We start from the raw sequence: 26722 nt of genomic DNA on the forward strand, positions 1-26722 counted from the left end.
ATATCTATAAATTATCAATCATTGTACAATTTTTTTAGTAATTTTGGCTACAATAAATATAAAAAAAATACATTATCATCATCATATTTCACGCTGTATAATATAAAATTAGTGAAATTAATCAACTATTCTTTAAACTACCATACATCAGATTTTTATATAATATATATAATATATTATTTTATATAATATATTAATCTAAAGATGAAAAATAAAAAATATCGAAAAGTTATGAATTTAATTTTCTATTTTCTATTTTCTTTCTATATTTTTTCTGTTTTTGGTTTTTTCTTTTTTTTTTTTTATTAATATTTCTTTTACGAAGAATGAAAATCCAATGAAAATCAAAAATCATCTTACCGTGTGTCATTCGAATCAAATTTATATTCATTTTGTTAAGTTTGTTGAATTTTTAATAAATGATCAAAATTACGAAAAATTCAATTAAAATTAAAAATCAGACTATCAACAACTACTAATCAGACTATATCAATCAAAGAACCAACTTTTATAGATATAATGACAAACTACTAATAATATTTATAATAATAATAATATATTATAATACATTATAACGTATTATAATACATATATAATATAATATATTATAATATATTAAAACATTGTAAAAAATTAATTATCAATCTTCTCAATTAATAATTATTCTCATCTGCGAGAAGATCGATCATTCATTTATACCATCTAATAATATCAATAAAGCGATTGATTAATCACTCTTATGGTATACGCTGACTTCCTGGATTTCTTCAGGCTTCATATCTACATCGCCCCAACCCCATTTCATATCTTCGAGATTGTAGTAATGAACAGCTTCCTTTTTATCATATCTACAAATTGAAATTTTAGATTTGAAAATTCCATAATTAATGGTAAAATTTATTTTACAAATATTGACAAAAGAAACAATTCATTTGATCAATTTAGATAAATGAATTGTTTTTTATTTTTTTTAAATTAAGTATATAAAATGTTTATTTTTTATAATTGTTTCAATCCTTCCGATTCCGGTAATTATATTGTTTCCAGTTTTAAAATTTTTTAATTTCTTTTTGTTTCTTTTGAATAAATGAAAAGGTTTCTTCGAATCTTAAAAATTTCTATGTTGATGTATATTTTAAAAGCTATATTAAAATTATTAATAAATACTATTCATAGTTAAATTAACTATTAACTAAGTCTTTAATTATTGACTAATCTTTAGTTATAATCTAAAATACATTAATATATAATAATGTCGATACCTCGATCCGTCTCCAGTTCTAGCTGCTCGTTTTCTAATTACTTCATCGGGAACAGTTTTCAAGTCGTATGCCAATCCCAATCGAGCACAGAAATCGATGAACGCAGTGGTAAAATTGGTATTATAGGTACCAAATTCACTAGTTTTATAGTCCCACGGGAATACATGATGATAATTATGCCATCCCTCACCATATGCAAATATAGATACAATTTTGTTTTCTACTGGACAAATGTTCCTGTAAATTTACGTAAAAGTCGAGAAATTTATTTTTTTACTCAACTGATAATCGTTGGAAAACCATATATTTTCGATTGACATAAAATTTGAGAAGAAGAAAGAAAGGATAGAAGAATATGAATCTTAAATCTAAAATTTTAGTTTTATATATTAATTAGTTTCTGAAATATTAGTAAAAGAAATAAATTTCGATAGAAAAATATTGTATTCTGTCTATACATTCTCTATTAACTCTCTATTAACTAATTATTTTCATAATCATCAAATATCAATGATATAACAATAATAATAAAATATTAGTGATTGTTCTTAGTTCGCATAGTAGATAAGTACAATACATATTGAAATATATTTTTTAGTTACTGAAATTAAAATAGATAAAAAAAAATAATAATCAAAATAATCATTGATAACATTAAATATTTATTAAACGACAAGAGGAAAATATCTATTCTTTAACTTTGAGAATATTATTTAATGGATTTATTTTCAATTCAATTAATATCATATTTTCACTAATCTACTGATTACTTAAATTACTTAAATTACTATTAATTATTTAATATATATATATACATATATATATGTACGTATGTATGTAATAAAAATAATAAAAATTTTTATATTAAGTTAATATTTTTATCTTAAGTAAATATCGATTCTTTTTAGAATCACTATGATGGATAAAATTCGATTAATTAACTTTTATTGTTTATTGTTATGTCGACAATATTTAAAATTTCAAAATTAATTAGTGTTTTGTTAAAAATATATGTGCACATATATAATATTTTAAATACGATTCAATATTAACTACAAGAATATATAATAAAAAAAATAATATAATAATAGTATAAAGTCTAAAAATTCAATTATCTACCCAACATACGATTATTTTATATTTATTATTAAAAATTATATAATAGAATATAATTTGATATATCATTTCAATTTCTGAAGAAAATCAAGAACAATAGAGAAAATATTGCAATTTTATATAAAATGTAATATTTATAATTTAAAAAAAAAATAATTACAATGGAAAAATTTTAATTTCATTACAGATGTGAAATATACTGTAAAATAATATATAAATATTTTAAAGCAAAGTAGAAACAATTAAGTAATACATATAACTATCAATTTCACTAAAAATAATTATTGTAATATAATTATTATAATCCAAATAAATTAATTTCTTACATGTCATATGGTTTCATGCCCCATATATGAGCAGCAGAGTTTACCATCCATGTTACGTTCAAAGAAAAAACGTATCTTGCTAAATTGCTGTACCAGGAATATGTAAATTTTTCATTCCAAAAATAGTAGGGTACCCATGTAGGGATCACAAAGCACAAAAGGGGCATCAGCACGACATACAATCTGAAAAAAATGAAAAAGATAAGTAATGTAAACAGATTATTGATACGTAACAGAAACAGAGTTGCCGAATATAGTTTTTCCTTTCTATTACTAAGTGTAGTTCAATTCCCGTTTAAACTCGGCAAATTTCAATGGAAGAAAAATGTGTGTCATATTCCCATTGCTATTCATGCAAAAACATATGACATGATATATTGCTTGATAGAGCTGATCATGTGACAAACTGTTTAAGCAGTATGATAATAATGCAAAAGTTTAAGCAGTGCATATTCTCTTTTCACAACTACTGATAGAAAAAATAATATACTGTCCGTGTCCGGTAACTTCTATTAATTTATAATTTTCAATATTTAATAAGTTATTTTTCTTTTTTCATTATTTAATACAATTTATTTTTATATTATTATCAAAATTTTTCAAAATAAATTAATTCATAATTAATTTATAAAATTATCTAACAAAATTTATATTTATATTTATTATTTACTTTATTTTAATAATTATTTTAATAATGTGTGTAGAATAATATATTTATAAAATAAATTATTTTAAAATTTGTTATTTATGATTTTAGAAAAATATAAGATAATAGTAATAATATAAAATAGTAATAATATAATATAAAGATTATATTTTTTTTCTTATAAAATTTCGTAAAGTTATAAAATAAAACTTTATATTATTTATTTTCATTTCATCATAAAATTATTATTATTATTTTTTCTTTTTTTACATATTTTTATTTGAGAGATATAATTAATATAATTTCTTTCGGAAAAATTTTAATCAATTTTGTAAATAACTTATAATTAAATTAGTTTAGAAAAATTCTATAATTTTATTCGTTGAATGAAATATTATTGAAATTAAATTAAATTGTTATAAATGTTAATGAAAAGAATTAAAATGTTAGATTAAAAATAAAATTATGTTTCACCTTTTTTGCCAAACGACAATAGGATCTTTTTCCAAATCACTTAAATCAATAGTAGCACCTTTTTTAAATATATCCGGATGCTTTCGGACCATTAACCAACCTATATGAGAGAAAAAAAATCCTCGTCGGGAGTTATGAGGATCCGCATCAGTATCAGTGAATTTGTGATGAGCTCTATGATCCCTTACCCATTCATAAATGTGATTCTGCGGATCAAAAATGAAGTTTGAAATATTTTAATTTTTATAATACAATATTATTTAGGAAATTTTTAAAACACGTTGAAAGAAAAACATGATAATATAAAATCTGAATACAAAACATTAAAATTGTTTCAATGTTAATAACATTTTTTAATTTTAATACTTTTTCTTATAAATATTTTGATAGATAAAATTAATAAAAAAGAATTATTCATGATATTAACTTTTAAGTAATATATTTTTGAATTTCAATATTTTCTTTTACAGAAATTTAAAAAAATTAGAAAGATAGAAGATTGATAATATTATAATATTCAAGTTAAATAATATATTTTCAAATTTTAGTATTTCTTTTTATAAATACTATAATAAAATTTATAAAAAATTATAGAATTATAGAAATAATATTAATTTTCAATGAATTATAAAAAAAGAAAGAAAAGAAAGTAAGAATTTACCTGATAAGATGTTGTTTGAAGAAGCATCAACACTAAACGTAAGGGCCATTTCGCTTTGTAACTTCTATGTGACCATAATCTATGGGCTCCAGCTGTAATGCCCATGATGGCAAAAAATTCCACGAAAATTGCTAAAAATATCACGTCAATTAATTTATGAAATTTTATTTTATTTAAAATCTTAATTCTATTAATTTATTTATTATTTTTAATTTAACAAAAGAAAATTCCCAGTTCACAAATTTAAAAAATTTTGAGCATATATAGTGCATATGTATGTACAATTTTTTTTTTTTATCCAAATTTATTCTAAGAGAGTAAAATTGATCTATTTTGTGATTTTACGTGAAATTACGATATATTTGTTAATATGTGATATAAAAATGGATATGAAACAAAAAATTTAACAAATTTAGTAGATTTCGCTTTTTCATAATAATTTTTTTAATTATATTAATTTTACCTTCTATTGCATTCTATTAGATTCTATTAGATTTTATTTGATTCTAGCTAATTTTTGAGTAATATAATATGATTCTGCAAGCAATTGTTGGTAGTGATTTTAACATTTTCGTGTATGAGCATTATTGTTTGCAAAGTGTTCAAAGATATTGCATATTTTATTTGGTGAGAATATTTGCAATGTAGATTATATAAACTTTACATTGTAAAATAATAGTATAAGTTTTTTATGATACATCGGTATCGATAAGATGGATAGAGATTGTATCTTTAATTTTTATACAAAAATAATTATTACTTATGTATAATAAAATTAACACATACAGCGAGATAGACAGTAACCATTATCTAGCAATCTCTCGCGGAATGCAAAAATAAAATATAAAAAAATCCTTAAATGATCCAAAGGAATTGAATTTGAAATATTTTAAACATAATTCATGAGTAAGTAGATTTTTTATTTATTTCAATAATTAACATAGAATAAATTAAAATATTTATACTTACACCATAAAATTGTATATGTCTTGATTCCGTTAGTCCAAAGATAAAATCCATATATACCTCCAAGATGAAAATAGATAAATACAATCACATTTTTCCAAACAATATTCCATTTATATTTCGGCTCGGAATTCGATAATTCTTGGATTAATTCTTTCTGCTTATTCTCTCTTTCTGTCGTCGATTTTTCTTGATCAACATTTTGTTGAAATGCTTTCATATTCAATGTCATCGATATACGGTACAGTTTTAGTGCTATTGTGTAATAATCTAAAATAAAAATGTTCATTCTTGTAAAATTTAATGTGTTATCACTAATTGATAATTTTAATTTAATGGAAGGAAAACTTGTGCTGAGAATTGCAGAAATAAAATTTCACATAATAAAATTATATAATGGATAAATTATATAAAATTATTATTTAGGATTAAAAAATTGGCATGATTAAAAATATGATATAAGTTATAGATTCATAAAATAAATAGCACAAGATTACAATTGATTAAAAATAGAAAAATATTTGTAAAAATATATATAAAAATATATTACTAAAAAAAAATTAAATTATTTTCCAAAATATTATATATAATTGTTTATTAAAAATATTTTAGAAATGTCAGTATCTCAAAAATTTAATTCGTATAGTAAAATATATAATTCAAGATTTCAAAATCGATATTTTCAAGATTTTCAAAAAATTTGTATTCTAATTTTTATTAAATTGTGATTAATAATATTATTAATAATATTATTATATATTTATATTTATATTTTACGAAATAGATTAAAAATACGAAATTCCTTATCTTAGCATCTTATAAACTATTTTTATCTTTAATTAAAATCATTATCGTTATCATAAAAAATTTACAAATTTTTTAAAGTTGATTTTTACAAAAAATTGAAGTTGAAAATTAAAATATTCCAAAACAAATTTTGTGATCAAAACTTTCATTCACGAAATTAAATGAAATTTAAAATCGAATCAAAATCGAGATGAACAAATGAATTTTCAGGTATTCTAGAAAATTTTGCTTCTTATAATCTTCGATCACTTTCTAATAATTATTAGATGTTTTTTTTTTAAATGACATCAAATAAGAGCATAATTACAGTATGATGGAAAAAGAAAACTTGAAATTTTTGTTTCTTGAAGAGATGTTAATATTAAAAGAATATGAATAAAAAATTTCGAAAAATAAAAAAATATTATTTTTGTATTGATAAACTTTAGCTATCTTGAAATAAAAAAGTATTATATATATTTGAAATATAATTATTTAATCAATCATGTTAATCTGTATACTTATTTTTGTAATTGTTTTAATTAATTAATTGTTATTCATTTAAAAAAATAATAAGTAATAATACAATAATAATTTATTATATTATTTATATTATAGACAAAAATTCTATTTTTAAAAAATATAGTAATTTAATTATTTTATTACTTTATGATTTCTTTTTTGGATGACATGTGATCCACAAAAAATAAATAAATACAATATTTGTAATTTATTAATTCTAACATAAAAAAATCGGAAAATATGTGAAAATACGATTATTTTCTACAGATGAAATTAATTAAATATTCAAGTTGTCGTTTCTTAAGCAAAAAAATCTTCTGCATTCTTATAACAATGGTTTTAACAGTAATTCACTTCAAACCCAACACATGCCCAATCAAAAATTCTTTATCTATGTCCAATAAATATCAATTCTTTTTAAAATTATTTTTTCATTAATTATCATAATTAAATAATTAATTATGAAAAATTATAGATAATTACCACTCGATCGTCTTTTATTTAAAAATTTTCCTTATTTTTATATAATAAATAATATAATATAATATAATGAATAATAATTCACTTCGAATATATCAAAAATTCATGTCCAACAAATCAATTTTTCTTTAATTCAAACTGTCGACCGGACAAAGCGTTTATCAATGTATACATAATGTCTGTATACATAAATTGTAATGATGTATACATAAACTCTGCTATTTTAGGTTACGAATGAAAGAGTGAAATCTAAGTGGAGCTATTCGGTAGAATTAACTGCTGAAAACAAACAAATAATTTACAAATAAAAATAAGTAAAAATGGAAAAAGTTTGTAAAAACAGAAGAGAAATAATATTACTGAAGCAGAAAAAAAAATTATAAAAAAAAATAAATCAATCAATTACTAAATAGAAAAAGACAACTGTAAACATCAATAAATGTAGATAATTCAATAATAATGGCATTAATCAGAAAATGAAGATTTTATTAGAGCAAAAACTGTAAGATCAAATACAAAAAATACAAAAATTTTAACAAATATATTAGATAATGATATGGAAAACAATGAAAATAAATAATTCCAATAATACAAATAATAAACAGATACTGCATATTAAACAAGTTGAGAGAAAAAGAAAAACCATCACCAATATTTGTTAAAGCAAATATTATTCAACTAGTATAACTACTATACTATATACTATACTATATAATATACTATATACTATACTATATACTAATGAATATTATTTAAAATTTAAAATCAAATATATATATATATTATGATTCATATAATAATACAAAAAAAATCCAAACTGAAAACATCGAAGTAAATGAAAGTATATATAAGTAAGTAATAATATTAAGAGAGAAAAATGCAAGCTATTTCCTATCTATCAAACATATCTATCAAATAAAATACACTAAAAGAATTATATTACTCGACTCCGATTGAGGACTCTTCGCACCCGCAACGATAGTATTGTAATGATAATGATGGACGTAAGTTAATAATTGTAGAATACCTTTCGATAGATGTCGTGATATAGTTCTTAAACATGACTGGACTGCATTAGTGCAATTACACGTGCGGTCTATAAAAGAGTTAGGTCTCTCATAATGTCACAGCCGATAATTATATTCGACGGTCAGAGCACGATGTGGTGTTAGAACAAAACCATATATTTGTCGTATCCAACGGTCAGACTACTACGTGTTCACAATTATACTCTCTTCACCAGTGCCCTCAAAAAATCCTTTCCTAATTCAATTGGGAAGATCTCAGTTTCTCGGTGGGACATGATAATAACCAATAACATTGCGGTCAGTGCCTGACTCGCGACATCCCTAAATTAGAGGAAAATTTCTTGAATTAGAATGATTATAGTTGAGTCAGCCGTGTTTGATATGTCACCTTTGGGATCGGACTCCGCTTCAGCCAGGTTGAAGTGTGAGAAAAGTATACAATTATAAGGATCGATTAAACTCTCAAAAATGAGAGCAGCAATCTTCTTATATTACATCATCCTTTGTTTAGATTTAATAGAAATTTGCGAGTGATAATAACAAAAAAAAATCTTTGTGAGGAATTTCTCCGAATAAACTGTTTACAAATCTCGTAAGCAATAAGTGCTTGCAAACAAGAACATTGAAGAAATATTACATGGGCACATATAACATTAAAAGCAAACAAACAAGATCAATACCAATGTTTTCAATTGAAATAATCAAAACATTTAATAACAAACAAGTCTATGAAATAAATAAATTATTGATTGTTAAAATAAAACCCTCATGTTCAACAAAAAATATTCCATAAATATTCCATTTCCATATGCAAGATACCAAATACATGGACTAAATAATAATATTATAATAAAATTTTTAAATATATAAAATGATTGCCCAGAAGGGAAAAAAATAAATAAGGCAATATGTACAAGTATATGTAATTATAAAAGTTGTGAAATACGAAAAGAATTTCAGAAAAAAACTTTTTCTACCAACTTCATATAAAAATGTGTGACGAATCATTCGTTAACAAAAAACAATACAGTTAATGGCCACAGGACAGAAAATAATAAACGATTTCTCCCTTTTCAAATTCAATAAATAATCGATACACTATATAACAAAAAGAAATGTAAAATAAAAAAGACAAAAATGTATCTTTAAATAGTGATAGCATAATTTTGCATAGAATAAAAAATAGTAAAAAAATTAACAAATTTAATAAAATAACAAATACAACAAATGACAATGTTCATGAATAAGATTATAACACGTATTTCATCAAATAAAAAAATAAAATAATGCAATGCAAGTGCTAAAAATAATGTTATAGAATTATAATAAAGATTTATGGATATAGGAAAGAATATCAAACTGTAGCAACTTCTTAATTAATACGAGAGAAATGTATACTTCTTGAAGCACACAAAATATCATTTATTTATTTTATGATTTATTTTATGATTTATTTATATTTATACATTCATTAGACATATACACAATACTAAATAAATCAGGAAAAGAAGAGGAGGAACAGTAATCTTAATCCAAAATAGAATAAAATATTTTCTTATGTAAGGAATAAACGAAATATACATACAGATTATTAATATTAAATATATCTAAGAAGATAATAAATTCTAATGACATGTTATATTTCACAGAAAATATATATTACCGAGAAACAAAATAAATAAAACACTATCAAAATGAAATAAATATATAATAGGAGTAGATTTTAATGCAAAAATTTACTTGTAATTAAATATAAGTTTTATATAAAAAATGATTGAAAATAAAAAAAACTAATTAAAATAGAACAATGAATAGAAATAAAAAATAAAAGAATATTTCCAAATTTATAATATCAGCAACAAACACACAATATCAACACTGCAAATCATCAACTAAAAGAATTTAATAACCACAACAATAATAATAATAATCTAAAAGAATTCTAAAATTTTAAAAGAATTTAATAACCAAAATACTAATAAAAACAAAGAAAAATTAAAATTGTAATTAAAAATCTCAATATAAAAGACTTCAGAATATCTAATCATTGGAAAAATTCTAAAAAATTTAATATCAGAAATAATCAAATATAATATAATATTATTTAATGCAATCATGAAATTGGAATATATTTCACAACAATATAAATGTGAAAAAAAATTCATTTTATCAGAATCATTTTATTGTTCAAATTTGATAAACTAACAAAAAGTTCATATAGACAAATATAGATTTTATTGTTTCCAATATTTTCAAAAATTTAAAAAAAAATTATATTTTTGAAAATTATATTTTTAATGAAATCTAGAATACAAAATTATTGCATTGCATTAATTTCGATTTAGTAATTAATTTCGATCAGAGCGAAATATACAACAACTATATAATACAATACATATATAATAATATATAATATATAATACAATAAGCAAATTTAACAAATATAGCAAATACAAATTCATAAAATGTATTTAATTATAGAAATATACAAAAAAAACTATGTCTTCTCAAATATCCAAAAAATATTTGATAAAATATCATATTTATATTAGAAGATTTCAAGAGAAAATTAAAAAAATACTTGGTAAGCGTTTATTATAGATTTACAGATAATTAATAGGTTTTTTTTATGTAAAAGTAAGCAATGAAATTTCAAGCATAGTAAAATATAAAACAAAACTATCACAAAAAAGTGTATGTTGAAACATTTGAATGTGTTTTTATATGCATAATTACTTTTTAATTATTTTAGCATGTACAGAAAAAATCAGAAGTATTAATAATACTTGAATCAATTTGAATTTCAGATTATTAATTATTAAATAAAACCAATAAAATCAATCTTTATTTTTATTTCACATTCAATATTTTTTATTTTTATAAAGAGAAAAATAATAGTCGATATCACATATTAATAATACAAATAAATATTTCACATTAATATCACATATTCATAAAAAATATATACATATTAAAATTGTTTTGTTTAGACTTCGAATATTACAAATTTATATAATTATATAATTATATAATTTTTATATAATTTCTTTTTTACACTTTTACTTTTTTTTGCTATGCAAATGAATGAACGAGACAAAGAAAAAACCAGAACAAAATAGACTTAGGTTTTTGTATTCTTATATTATAATACATAAACAAGATTCAATTTTGGATATTACTATCTCATTTTTTTCTATATATTGTCTTTTTTTAATGCCCACAATCAACATTCAATGCTATTTTTGTAATTAGCAATGCTATTTCAATAGTACATTGTCATGTGAGTTCAGAGTTTGATAAAAGAATAGATATAGAATATATACTTGAATACTTTAAAATAAAATATATAATTAAACAATTTTTATATAAAATTAACTTATATAATAATAAATAATAATCGAAATAATTTCATTCAAAGAAATGTAAATAGTGAATAAAAATATTTCTAATATTTATATATATCTAGTAATGTGAAATAAAAAAGTCGAATGTTTATATAATTCTTTTAATGAATATAAAACGTGATATTAATATATTATAATATAGATAATATAGAAAATATAGATATTAAATATCAATTATTATTTTTTTCTTTTTAATAATCTCATATAAAAAATATAAAAAAACATTGAATTCAAACAAGATAGAAACAAAAATTTTTTAACTAATACATTGATCTCAATTAGAATTCAAATTGATTCAAATATTATTAGTGAATTTTTTATTCATATGAGGATAAATAAATTTGTGTATAAAAAAAGATTCAATCTTTCTAATCTTATGATGTATTTGAATTTGCTTCTATGAATTTCGATAAAAAATTGAATGTCATACAATGATTCAGCTGGATTTAAATAAAATGTTTGTACAATGACTTACCTATGGATTTAAACAAAGTGATGCATAATATCAATATTCTGGAATTTACTGAAATTTATTCATGTTTTTGTTAAATAACGAGTTCCATAATATGTACATTGTATATTACATTAAAATATTTTTTCAATGGGTTTTCAATGCTAATTCTTGAATGTTCTTACTGTTCTGCCATGTTACTCTATTTAATTTAAATTTAAAATACTTATAATTCGATAATTAAGTATGCTCGAATACATATATATATATAAAAACTTTTTTTTATCATTTTGATATTTAGAATCCATTTTCTGAAAATGTCCCATATTTTTATAAATACCCTATATGAGTTAAACAATTATACTCGAGAGATACTATATAAAATATTTAAGAATCATATAAGACAAAAAACTAACATGGGGAACCTTCATATAAAATATATAAAAGAAAAATAGCCACAATTACAAAATTACTATAATTATTACTATAATGATTAATTAAAAGAAAATCGAAGATAAAAATAAAAAATAAGATGATGATATATATATATATATAAAACAATGATTAAACTATATATAAAATATATAAAATAAATCTTTGGAGTACAGCTGCCAAAAATAATTTAAGAAAATAGCTCAATCAAAATTACTATTACAAAATGATATTCAATATATAATGATATGTGAAAAACAACAAAATAGAAAAAATTTCAGATATTTCAGTAAAAGAAATATTAAAAATCAATAACGAAAGGTATTGGAAAAAAATTGTACAAAAATCTACTTTTAAAAAACTGCACGATGTCAATACCAAAAAAAAGCATGCAGAATCTAAATTATTCGAATAAATATGTGGAAAAAATTAAAATATAAATCATATAAAAATTTAAAAACAATACAAGACTTGAATAAAAATACATGAATAAAAAAGATTTATAAAAAAATTTTTTTCAAAGTTATTTATTTAACTAATTATTTTTATTTAATTAATTATTTTTATTTTAATAATTATAAAAAATTAACAATATTTATCAAAAAAAAATATTTCTCGCTATTGTCAAAAAAATCAATTTTTAAAAATCATTAATTCTCTGTTTATTGAACTAAATATTAGAAAATATAATTTCTCAATATATAAATAACGACTTACTCGTATTACCTGTTACGTTGGTGTGATCCAATCTCATGGCCCGTATTCACTACGAATACAGAAATATAGCAACGTATTTTCTATTCATCGATTTATAAAATTGCATTGATAAAATTCCTCACACTATGATCTGAAATAAAAAAAAAATATGGAAAATATCCTAGAAGATCATGACATTGGAAATTATGTCACATATAATGTTTATATGTATATTTATTAAGGTCATAGTCAAGTAAAGGTTAAACTTTAATGTTTAACTCAATATACATGTATGCAATGAAAGATAATTGCTGCATATGATTATCATTAGATTTTATCAATCAGAGTTATAAAAAATATAGAATAAATTAAAACAAATATGTACTATTTATTTTAAAAATAGATTTTTCGAAATATCGAAAATTTATAAATAAATCTAATAAATAATTATTTGTTTCCAAATTTTATAACAACAATTTTTACTTCTTACATAATGTAATGTATAGCTCATTAAAAATCCATTTAGGTAAAAAAATAGTCAAGATTAGCATATGCGTAGATTAATATTTATTCGAATTTTTATGTTGGATTATCAGAAGAAGTTAGAAATATTAATGTTACACAAATAGTTTCATAAAATTTTTTTTTGATTAGACTGTATATATAATTGTTCAACAAAAGATTTCATAATAATAAAAAATCATTTTTATGGATTATTGGATATACATATATATTGGGTAAAAAAACGATGAAAATTTTATTCTTTTAGCTTTTACTCCCTGGAAACAACACGTTCTGATTAATTGTTTTCAAAATATCATAGTATACTTTTTACTGTTGTAATCACAGCTATAAAAGGGATAATATCTTAATATTTATATATAATTATTGCGAAACCATACAGAACCATAAAGAATTTACATTAAGAAAAATGTATATTTCATTAAAATTAAATAGAATTGAAAGATCTTCATAACTTATTATAACATCCGAAATCATTGTTTTATTTTTTTATTTTTTATGTAATATATTTGTAATATATTTGTTTTATTTTTTATGTAATATATTTTTTTTAGATAAAATTCATAAAATTCATATAATTGGAAATTAGCACGATAATTGAAAAGAAAGAAAGGAAAGGAAAAAGGTTTATAAAATTTTAATTTTGATATATTAATGAAAAATATTCAATACTGTGACAATATTCAATACATTGAATATACAGACGTTATTAATAATTATATTGAATGCTGCCTACTCAGGTATTATTAATAACTATCTTTGTTGTAGTAATGATGATTAACGAATGTTGAATTGAATGTTGAATAACTGATGATGAAATAGCTATAAATTTTTAGCCTCAATATTTATAGACTGCTTCCATATAAAACTGTCAGATATTTTCGTGAAAACTCCCAAATATTAACGATTTTTTTATGTTTTGAATTTTTAAATTTTATATTAATTTAATATTTAACACATGATCGTTTTTATTTGAAATGTATTCAAAGTAAATGCAATTGTTTCATATCTATACATTGGTTTTTTTTATTTTAACTTATACTTGATCTCTTCCTAAAAATAATTTATCATTCGTATTTGTCATAGTTCAATTAGACATTTTTCAATTAAAATTTATGAAAGCAATAACATTTGATAAATCAAATTATATTAATATTATATAATATACCTTATAGGTTTATAATATATACCTATAAGTTTATATATACGTATATATATGTATTTCTTAGGCCATTATATCTTGAAACGAGGATCATCTCATCCTAATAGTACGAATTCAATTATTTTTTTTTCGAAACTTATGATTATTTTTTTTTATTTTATTCTATAAATAAATAAATATATATATATAGAATAAATATATATAGAAAAAATATATATATAAATATATATAGAATTGAAAATATATATAGATATATATTTAAATATATATAGAATATTCCAATTATAATATAGAATATAATATAGAAATAATAAGTTGTCAACTTATCAAAATTAGTTACTATTTCGAATTGTGAATTTTTATTTTTTTTATTGATTGAATCTTACATCTGCAAATGAATCATATGTCAAAAGTCATTAAAAAGTATATCTAAATAAAGCGGAAAAAAGCGATAAAATTAGAATGCATTTGATATAATTCTGAATATTAATTAGATTCTGTTCCAAAATCTACTCTTACTCTGTCATAGAATTCTTAAAATAAAGTTCTAAACGAAAAATCATAAATCAAAATTTTCATTATTCAGTAGTCGAATTATTCTAATAAATTGACCTGATAAAAAGTTTTGTTCGTATATATCTTTTTATATTATATAACATAATTCATTAATAACATATTTTATAAAAAATAATATATTTAAAAAAGAAATTGCAATCTGAAAACATTTATATAAAAATTTAATTTATATTGCATATATTTCATATATATTTCATATATTCCTGCAAAAAATTTTACTTTTATGCAGATGAGCTTCTCTGGAGAAAATTAAATGCAATTAATGAAATTTCTTTATTCCTATATCGTTCATTTATGAGTACTGAGAAATTTACTATGCATGATATTTTGCACTTTTTAGTTGTAGCAATTCTTAGTCATTATTTAATTTCAACAATTTCAATGACGAATAAGAAATGACAATAATTATCATATTCCATTTATATCTTGTAACGAATACAAATTGAGCATGTTGTCAGTATCTTTTTTTTTTTATTAATGAATTAATAAATAGATATAATTAATATCATATAGATAATACTTCATATCATAATTGATCACATATTGTTTCAAAAATGATGATGTAAGTTATTTTTCTGATTGAAAATATAATCTCTAAATTAATTAATTTTTATTATTATAAATTATTATAAATTTATTTTTATTATTATAAAATAATTTTTACATTTTTATATAAATATAAAAAAAATGGAGAAATAAATATTTCTTCTTAATCACTTGAAATATGTCAAATCATGGTATGTAAAAAAAAACTTCTAGATTAATAAAGGTTAAATTAATTGAAATGGTAATACAATATTTCAATGTTAATAATTCAATTGTATTCAGTTATATTATAAACAATTTTATAAAGAACTGCTACAATACCATAAACATTTTTTGTCCATAATAATTGAATATAAAAATATAAAAACTATTAATAAGTTAAATAAGTTATGATTTATTATAAATGAGATATTCTAAAAAATAACTTGCAATCTGCAATGTTTTTTTCCAGTAATTTTTCCAGTAATGAAAATTATATGAATAAAATTTTTATATATTTATATTATTATTATATAGTATAATGCATTCGATTAATATGTCTTAATTATTTTTGACTTATTCTTTTAATACACATTTATGTATTTTAAATAAAATTTAATACTTATTTTATAATTCAAAATAATATCTCAAATTTTGACATATATCAAATTTATGATTTATAATTTCAATTTTGTGTTATATCTGTGTTAATATCTCTGTTAACTTTATTAAAAAGTATAAAAAAATGTCTGTAAATAAATGGAACAATAATGGAAAAATAAAATAAATTTTGTTTTCTATTAAATGAAAAAAATATTATATCCATAAAATATGTTCAAAATATTGGAATATTGTATTAATTTAGAAATAAATTTAATATTTTTATTATTTTTTTTTAAATAATTCATAGACTTGATATTATTAATATTTAAATTCAATTATTATAAATTATTAGTTTCTTATGACGCGTCAATTATTATATTGAAAATTATTTGGATAAAACTTAAATATAAATATCTAAATAGGAGAATTGTTCATATTTTCAATTCTAAAAATTTACAATAACTAATTTATAAAATTTTTTTATTCTTATTCTTATTTAAAATTTTATTTATATTTCATATGTGAAAAATATTTGTATTAATAAAAAAAATATTAAATTATATCTTGAATATGTTCAAAAGAGAAATGATATATATTTACAAACATATTTATTTTTTGATAAGATATTGATTTATAGATAGAGTTAAATACTAACTCGAACTACTTATAAAAATATTTGAACTCTAATATATGCTTAAATTCAATGACCTATATTTTTGTTAATTATATTATTATTATTAATTATAGAAAATAAATTTCAAATTTGTTTCTTTCGTTCTTTCGTTCCTATAGTTCCTATTTAAAATTGAAAATATAAATGATTATTTAATTAATCTGATATAGTAAAATAATGTTAAAAATTAAATGAAATCAGAACTATTTTTTCTATCACAATAATATTCAAATATATTAAAAATTTATAAAATAACTAAATTAAACTAAATTAATAACTAATAAATTAAATTAATAAAATAATAAATAAATTAAAATAACTAAAATAGCAATTTTTTATGGAATTTAACTATTTGATATTTTCTTGATTTTATAATGTATTTTGAACAATCTAAGATATTAAAATTATTTTTTAATAACAATTTATTGAATTAATTTTAATCAAAATGATATTCTATTTATATTTCGATTTGAAATATTCGATAATTTCTGGATTAATATTTTCTGCCAAAATTAAGTATTAATCGATTGAAAAAGTAATTAATTAAAAATTTCGAATAAAATTTTAAATAATATTTTAAATAATTACTTATTACAAAATGTTATTATTAAATAACAAATAACTTAAGCTTAAATAATATTTATCTATTATAATTGATCCACTCTTCATATACCCTCGGCTGTTTAATATTACATTTATTTGTGGTTATTTGATGTTATTTCGAACAATAAATTATTGAAGTAACTTATTGAAATAATATTATTTTTAACTTCAACTATTAAATTTTTCCTTTTTCCATTTATTTTTCTGCTTATTCTCTTTTTCCTTGATGAAGTCGTCGACTTTTCTTGATGAATAAAATCTTGTTGGAATGTCTCCATATACAATGTCATTAATATACTATATACTATATACTAAGTTTGATGCTATTTTGAATAATTTAAAACAAAAATCTCTATTCTTATAAAATTTAACAATATAAAGTTTATAACTAATTGAGTTTTAGTTTTTAGAATTTTAATTTAACAAAAATAAAAAAGGAGAAATGCAGAAAGAAAATTTTATTTTATATTTAATTTTATATTTAAATTTATATAATATAATGTAGAATAGATTATCAAAAAACTAACATAATTAAGAATATAATATAAGTTACATACTCATAAAATAAGTTTGAAGATTACAATTGACTAAGAATAGTGAAATATTTGTAAAAATATTTGTGAAAATATATTATTGGAAAAATATTAAATGAAATGTCTTCCAATTCTATTAAAAATATTTTGGAAATTTCAATATCTCATAAATTTAATTCATAATAACTCTAAGATATCAAATTTTCAAAGTCAATATACTCAAGATTTTCAAAACTTTATAACGTAATTTTTATTCACAATTGTGATTAATAATATTATTTTATCACAAAATAAATATTAAAAATTATCATTAATAACTATCAATTGAACATTGTTACTCAAATCTTCTCATGAGCAGCATTTCATAAAAATATTTAAATCTGCAATCAAGTAAACTATAATATTCAAAAGAAATCAACATATTCGAAGTTTTATAAAATTTACTTTATTTAAATTTAATTTAATTTATTTTTCATAAAATTAATTTTTTCAAATATGAATTTTTAACTTCAAATCACATTAATTAAAATACAGTTATAAGAGAAGTCAGTTATAAGCATGTTCCTTGCATAATCGGCAATAAATTGGCAAACAAACTGAACAGCACAGTAGTAAAAGAATTAAATTTTCTAGCTACATCTTTTAGAGAAATTTGTATAAAAGTAAAATTTTTATATTTTTATATTTTGATGGACATATTAAATTAATTAAATTTTTATATAGATTTTTTCAGACTGCAATTCCTTTTTCAAATATATTACTATTTTTTGTTAAATATATATTGTTAATAAATTATGTTATGTAATATGAACAAAGTCTCTTTATCACACCAATTGTTAGAATGATTCAAAATTGTTGAATGAATGTAACAAAAAAATTTAAAAATTTAAGCAACTCTTTTTATGATATATAGATAAGAAAGAATCTTGTTTTCGAATCCAATAGCAAAGTAAACGAGATTTTGAAATAGATATTCTGTTAATAATTGATATTTTGAATCTATATTACGCCAATACATTTGAATCATTGTTCTTTATCGCTTTATTTTAATCAGAAATCATTTTGTTATTCAAATCCAATAAACCAAAAAGCAAAAACTCCAATTTATACAAACCAATTTTATTATTTTATTCTAATTTTAATAATTTTATTCTAATATTCAAAAAAATTTTAGAAAAAATTGTACAAGATAAAACTTATAATAAAACACAAAATTATTCCATCTTATTAGTTTAATTTCAAATTAAAACATAATATAATAAGCCAAGTTTATAAACTGTTGAAAACATACGAGAAGAAGGAAAGCTGCAATTGCATTTTCTTAGATATATATAACAATATTTTTTTTAACAATTTTTATGTCATCATTCATTTGTAATCATAATGATTAATAATAAAAATATATATGACTCAAAGCTAAAGATATATATATAATATATGTAATAATAATAATAAATATATAAAACTAAATTTGATAAAATTATTCTGACAGCAACATACAACCTCCATATTATACATGAGAAAATAAGACATTTAAATTACAGACATGATATAACATATATCGGAAACGCTCATGTAATTTATCACACAATTATTAAAACTTTATTTGATTTAAATATATTTGGCATACATACATAAATATATAATATATATTACATTAACATATTTACAACACAATAATCATTATGTAAATCAATAATTTATGTAACTATATTATAAATATTTGATAAAATATAAGTAAATTATTAAATTAAACATAGCATGCAATTCATTTAATTCATTATCAATAAAAAAATATGAATTGAAATGCAAATTTATACGAAATGAATTGATACGTATATGACCATGTTGAATTTTTTTTTTAACACAAATATGTTCTAAATTAATATGTTATAGTATTTTCATATTATTAATTTATCTTATTCTGAAAATTATACACTTTTTTTTTTATCAACTTCTATAATATATATTATTCATTAAAAAAAAAAACACAATTTAGTTTGTGTTAAAACTATTATATATTCTTTATTTATCATTTCTTATTCTTTTACATAAACAATACGAAAGAATTTAATACAAATTAAAAATTAAGACATTAATTAAAAATCTCAACATAAAAAAGCTTCAGAACATAATCTAATTATTGAAAAAATTTATTACAAAATATAATCAGATATATAAAAATATTATTTAATGTAATTATGAGATTGCAATATTTTCCATTATAATAATAGAAACATGCAGAAATCATTTTATTGTTCAAATCCAATAAGCCAGTAAAAACTCCAATATATATAAACCAATTTTATTACTTTTAATATTCTAATATATAATAATTATATAATTTTCTAAAAAATTTTAGAAAAAATTATATGAGAAAAAACTTATAATAAGACACAAAATTATTCCATCCCATTAGTTTAATTTCAAATTAAAACATAATATAATAAGGCAAGTTCATCAAATTATTGGAAAGGATAAAGAAATTATTTTATAGGAAAAGAAAAACTGTAATTGCATCTTCTTAGATATTAAAAAAATATTTTAACAATAAAATATCTTATGATTTAGTAGAAAATCTCAAAAGAAAATTACAATAAAACATTTGACATTAAAATCCAATAAAGTGTAATTTAAATATTGCACAAAAAGAAATGCCTCAATCGAATATCTAGAAGAATATGCTATGTTTCCCTAAATTGTTTGTATTATAAGCCATTAATGAGCTAATGTTGATTAATTATTTTTCCGACTAAATGATGACTGACTAAATTCCATGTTTTTAATTGATTACTACTTGAATGTATTATGATTAATCTAATCTGATTGACTTTCGCAGCTATTAATTGCAATTGTGGTACCGATTTCATCTGATTTTGAAAAACGCGGATCTCAATTCTTTCTGCAATATTAATTTTCAACGAAAATATAACTAAGAGATGTAATTAAGAAGAATGAAAAACAATCAATGATCGCGTTGGAGAAGAATTTTCAAATGTTGCAATGCAATAGAATCAGGATTCTTGCACTTCTGTAATGATCGCATAAATATGATTTATGAAATGACTATTGCTGTAGTATTACTGAAAATTTAGAACGATGTGAGAGAATAATAAATTGCTGTTAAAAACCTAAACTGTTGAAAATGCTCAAGCTATTGAAAGATGAATTTTAAGTTATTTTGATTGCTTCATAAATCAATTCTATTCTTAAAATACCGCCCATCTTGAAATCATTAGCGATTTCAAAATGGATTCATAACAGTTGATGAATTTATTACACAATAAATTAATTTTTTTATATAAAAAACAATAATCTTAAGCATAAAAGAATGCAAAACAAAAATACAAAAAAGTGTTTAATTAAATTAAAATTGATAGTATTTTCTATATTTAAAATCAAATCCATCAAAAACTAAAAAATTCAATGCTAATATTTGCAATTGTAATCTACAATATTGGCGAAAATTCTACTTCAGCACATAAACTATCGGATAAACTAGATTAATTATATTTATAAATGATACAAAAGAAAATGACAATTACCACAAAAAAGTATAAACAAGAATAAAAATTGGTACATATGGACCAAATAATTATAACCTAAGAAAATAAAATACTTAGGAATTGTATCAGATAAAAAACTAACATAGAGTTCTCATACGAAACATATAAAAAAAAAGCAATAGCTACAAAATTATTATATTGGTTACTTAAATAGAAATCAAAGTTAAAAATTAAACCATTATAGATATATAGAATAATCCTTTAAAGTACAACTGCCATAAAATCAAAATAGCTCAGAAACTCAAAATTATATTCAACTACTTCATACTATGAAATATAAAAAACAAGGACATAAAGAAAATCTTAAATGCTTTACCAATAAAAAAAACATAAAAATAACAAAAATAATGAAAGCTATTGAAAAAGAATCAGCGAAACTCCAATGAGAAATGCACGATATCAATATCAAAAAAAAAATAAATAAATAAACCACGTAAAAAAATTTATTGGATAACTATTCGAATAGATATATAGAATAAATATAAATTGTATGAAAAGTTTATAAATAATAAGACTTGAACAAAAATACATGAATAAAAGAGATTTAAAAACAAAACAAAAATTTTTTTGAAATTATTTATTAAATATCTAAATAATTATAAAAAAATTATCAATATTTGATAATTATCACTTAATCATCTTTCGCAGAAATCTTTCCCACTCTTTTTTTTCGACAAATTTGTAATTCAGACGTATATAATGAAAAATTCTTCGTCTTTTCTCCAATAAAAAATCAATTTTTCAAAATCATTTATTCTCTGTTTATTGAACTAATTATCAAAAAATATCATTTCTTGATACATAAATAATGACTTACCAATTTCATTCGCACCATTAGTGTGATTTAACCTGATGAATTTGGACCAGTGTTCACTACGAATATGAAAATACAACATCGTATGTTCTTTTTATGAATTTAAAACTACATTGATGAAATATCTTACATCATACTAATCTGAATAAAAAAAAAAAAGATCGCAACATTTTAGATTTAAAGCCATAATTAAGATTAAATTTTGAAACCATAATGTATATAATAGCGTATAATTTCAATTATATGTATGACTATCATTAGACATTAGATATCTAGGGTTATGGAAATATAGAATAAGTTAAAATGAATATACTATTTATTTTAGAGATAAATCTTTCGAAATCTCGAAATCTCGAAACTCTTTGAAAGTGAATTATTATATATTCTATATTTCGAAATTTTTTACAATTTTTATATTAGCAAATTCATATGTGAAAAGATTCATGATAGCTATTTTGATTTAATACAGAAATGAAACTTATTTTTAAAATTTATTTTTATTTAATTTTATTAAAAAAAATATTAAGAAATTAGTATTTATATTAAGTATAATATTAAGATATTAGTATTATTAAAAAGAATATTTTGATTTTATAAAATAAATAAATTATTATTTATTAACTAGAATTATAAAAATTTTATATATTTTTTTATTAAAAATTCATATTTTTTAAATTAATTATTTAATCGGAAAAATATTTTATTATGAAATACTTTAAATACCTTTATAATTAACTTAAAACACATATAAGTAAATTCTGTTTGTTTTTTATAAATAAATTAAAATTACTAAAATAACCAGAAAATTATTTTGTTAATTGTGTATCATAATAAATTTTAAATGATTTTTACATAAGAGATTTATAATTAATTAATTTTTCCATATGTAAAAAATTTTTTTATAGAAGAATGACAAGACTAATGTCTTGTGAAAATTGAATAAAATTGATGTCATTTTTAATTATTTAAAAAATATTAGATATACATATATTATATATATTATAAGTTATTATATGATTTATAAAATAAGTAAATATTTATATAATATTCTAATTATATTGTAGAAATTGTTGACTTAAGATTAATCAATTTGAAATTACATCACTAGATATATTTTCATTATTAATTGAATCTATTATATTTGCAAATGAATCACGTAATAAAAATCGCCGAAAAAAAGCATCAAAATATAATGAGATAAAGCAATATTAAAAAATCTACATATTATACATTCGAATGCATAATGAATGCATAGATTCAAAATATCAACTATTAATAGAATATGCAGAATTCCAGAATATATATTTCTAGAATCTACTTTTATTCTCTTATTAAATCCTTAAAATAAAGTTCTGAATTCTCCTTATAAATAAAAAGAATTGCTTAAACTTTTAAATTTTTTTTCTATGCATTCAATTTCAAATTATCTTCAATTGGCATAATGGCAAATGACATAAAAAAACTTTATTCGTATTATACATATATATAATATAATATGATCTTTAACAAAAAATAATAATATATTTGAAAAAGGAATCATAATTTGAAAAACACATATAAAAATTTAGTTTAATTACGATTTCATATATTTCTCGCAGATATGAAAATTTCTTATATAGATGATCTTTGAAAAAATAAAGAAATTAAGTTATCAAATTAAATTATGCAGTATAAATATTATGCAGTTGTATTTTCATGTATCATGTAAATAATTGGATCATAAAAAAAATTGGACAAAAAACAATAAATACAAAAAAAATAAATTTCAAAATAATTTAAAATAGAAATAAACTATAAAATAAATTAACAAAAATAATTTTTAATATCTTAAACAAGTCAAAATGTGTTATCAGAATCAAGAAGATACCAAAATCAATATTTAATTTTTATAAAAAATTGTTATTTTAATTCTTTTATCATAAATTTCTAAACTGTCCGAATATTTTTGCAATGAAAAATAGTTATTTCATTAAATTTTAATATTTTATTTTATTATCAAGTTAATTAAATAAGTCACTCATATTTATAAAGTATAAATACTCTATATAATATAAAATATATCTCTTATAAAGTATAAATACTCTATCGAAAGAAACAAGTTTAAATTTATTTCTTCTATAAATAACAAAGATATAGGTCATTGAATTTAAGCATATGTTAGTGTCTGAATATTTTTACAAGTAATACATATTAAATAGATATTAAGATTTCAAATAAAATTATTTTAAGTAATAACCTAATTTAAAATATTTGAATAATATTTACATATATATTATTTTGTAGCTATATTATAATTGATTCACTCTATTCATTATCATTTCAATTATTCAATATTTTGAATAATAAATTATTGAAGAAACTCTGAAGAAATTAAAGTAATTTTAAGTTAAATTGTTAAAATTTTGCTAATCTCTGTTTGTATAACTGTGCTATCAACTGAAAAATTGGAAAGAAGAGATGCCGTCTTGGAATGGGATGGGAGAGTTTCTGTGTAAGTATTCTGTCTATTTTCTTATAATATAATCCTAATCATAATCCAAATCGGTGCTATAATATAATCATAATCCAAATGCTGTCTTACTTTGCCAATTTATTTAAGACTATATGCAAACATACTCTCCATAAAAATAGTACATATTTGAAATTCGGCAGAAAACGAGCATCATTCACACTTTCAGTATCAAGTTATCTAAATAAATCTCAAAAATCGCATGATAAGATCAAAATATTTTATTGATTGAATCGCTCACCTTGATCGTTGTCCGATCTACACTTATAATATTCCTGAAGATAATCCTCTTCACCGAAAATGACTAAGAAACATAGAATTTCTTTGAAGAAGTCTGTCTTATGAGAGATCACTATCAATCGAAACTCTGAATTGGAAGTAACAATACAAACTATTTCTAACTCGGTCAATCGAGTGATTTTATTTCCTTCTGATTGGCCAACCAACATGTTGTCGTAGCACGTGATTTTTGCAAGATGCACAAATGTTATAAAAATGATCTATTATGAAAATGTACATACAAATGCATCTTTCTTCTGTGGATCTTTCTACTCTTTGAAAATTGCATACTCAAATACTATTATGGAAGAGAACATCCAATAATAACTCCAAGAAAAACAATTGAAAAGCAATCTATCTTCAAGGACATTATCAAAATAATTTCTATCTTACTTGCTTATCAAGGATTGATTATCGTGATCATTATCCCTCCTGCCGCTCCGAATTTATATTAACAAACGCATTAAGTTTGAGAAATCATTATCGAGAAATGTCAAATAACAGATTATTACTTTTTCAAATAATTTTGTGTAAAAAAACTTTTTCGGTCAACTTTCATTCTTTGACAAAATTAATCTTTTACCATATCGATTTAGATTTTAGTTTATGTTTCAGACAAATATTGTGACAATCGTTTGATACAGCTTTCCGGGATTTCAAATTTTACTTCCTTGATAGTAATGTCTATTTTATGAACAATTCAGTCCTATACTATATCTTTTTTAATGGTAAAAAATCACTTATTCAATGTAGCCTCTGTAAAAAATTATATATTCTCTGCCTAAGTTTATTCATTATAATAAAAATATCTCAGAAGATCATTAAGAAATCAGCTCTGTCTTATTTGTTTCAATGATTTGTTGAAACTCCATATCCAAAAACTGAAAGCGTCAATGCAGTCTCTAAGTATCCATCATACATCTTTTCCGCACAAACATCGCGTCCTTAAGTCCTTCAGAAATTTCATGACTATCATTATATCGCATTGATTTAAAAAATGAGCCACCATGCTATCTTATCCAAATCTTTAAATACCCTCTAATTTAATAAATGTTTAATAAATGTGATTGCTATTTCAATAAAAAATTTTATTAGATGTATTTTGCG

General features: G+C 20.2%; 1 protein-coding gene across 7 annotated transcripts; it reads right to left on the reverse strand.

Moving 5' to 3' along the window:
• Window positions 1-362: 362 nt before the first annotated feature.
• LOC122717447 (acyl-CoA Delta-9 desaturase-like) lies at window positions 363-25697 on the reverse strand. 7 transcript variants are annotated; one of them, XM_043941505.1, is made up of 9 exons: window positions 25578-25697; window positions 13281-13401; window positions 12147-12194; window positions 5455-5721; window positions 4486-4616; window positions 3825-4030; window positions 2705-2887; window positions 1263-1499; window positions 363-848 (listed from the first exon to the last, which is right to left on the reverse strand). In XM_043941505.1, the coding sequence occupies exons 2-9, from the start codon at window positions 13306-13308 to the stop codon at window positions 728-730; spliced, it is 1221 nt and encodes a 406-aa protein (XP_043797440.1). In that variant the 5' UTR covers window positions 13309-13401; window positions 25578-25697; the 3' UTR covers window positions 363-727. The 7 variants fall into 7 exon arrangements, with proteins under 7 accessions (XP_043797440.1, XP_043797442.1, XP_043797441.1 ...); XM_043941507.1 differs by lacking the exon at window positions 12147-12194 and having other exon boundaries at window positions 364-848; XM_043941506.1 differs by lacking the exon at window positions 12147-12194 and having other exon boundaries at window positions 364-848; window positions 13272-13401.
• Between the last annotated feature and the right edge of the window lie 1025 nt (window positions 25698-26722).

This window comes from Apis laboriosa, unplaced genomic scaffold (genome assembly GCF_014066325.1).
Source record: "Apis laboriosa isolate Shangri-la unplaced genomic scaffold, ASM1406632v1 scaffold50_cov145, whole genome shotgun sequence".
In the NCBI taxonomy this organism is placed as follows: Eukaryota; Metazoa; Arthropoda; class Insecta; order Hymenoptera; family Apidae; genus Apis; species Apis laboriosa.

What these genes read in the sequence shown, in the direction of transcription:
- LOC122717447 (XM_043941505.1), bottom strand. Translation starts at nt 13,308, where the DNA reads ATGAGATTGGATCACACCAACGTAACAG. An exon ending in GGATCACACCAACGTAACAG is followed by an intron (nt 12,195 to 13,280) that starts GTAATACGAGTA and finishes AATAAATTTCAG; the next exon opens with TAAATTCCAGAATATTGATA. An exon ending in AGAACTGGAGACGGATCGAG is followed by an intron (nt 849 to 1,262) that starts GTATCGACATTA and finishes TTCAATTTGTAG; the next exon opens with ATATGATAAAAAGGAAGCTG.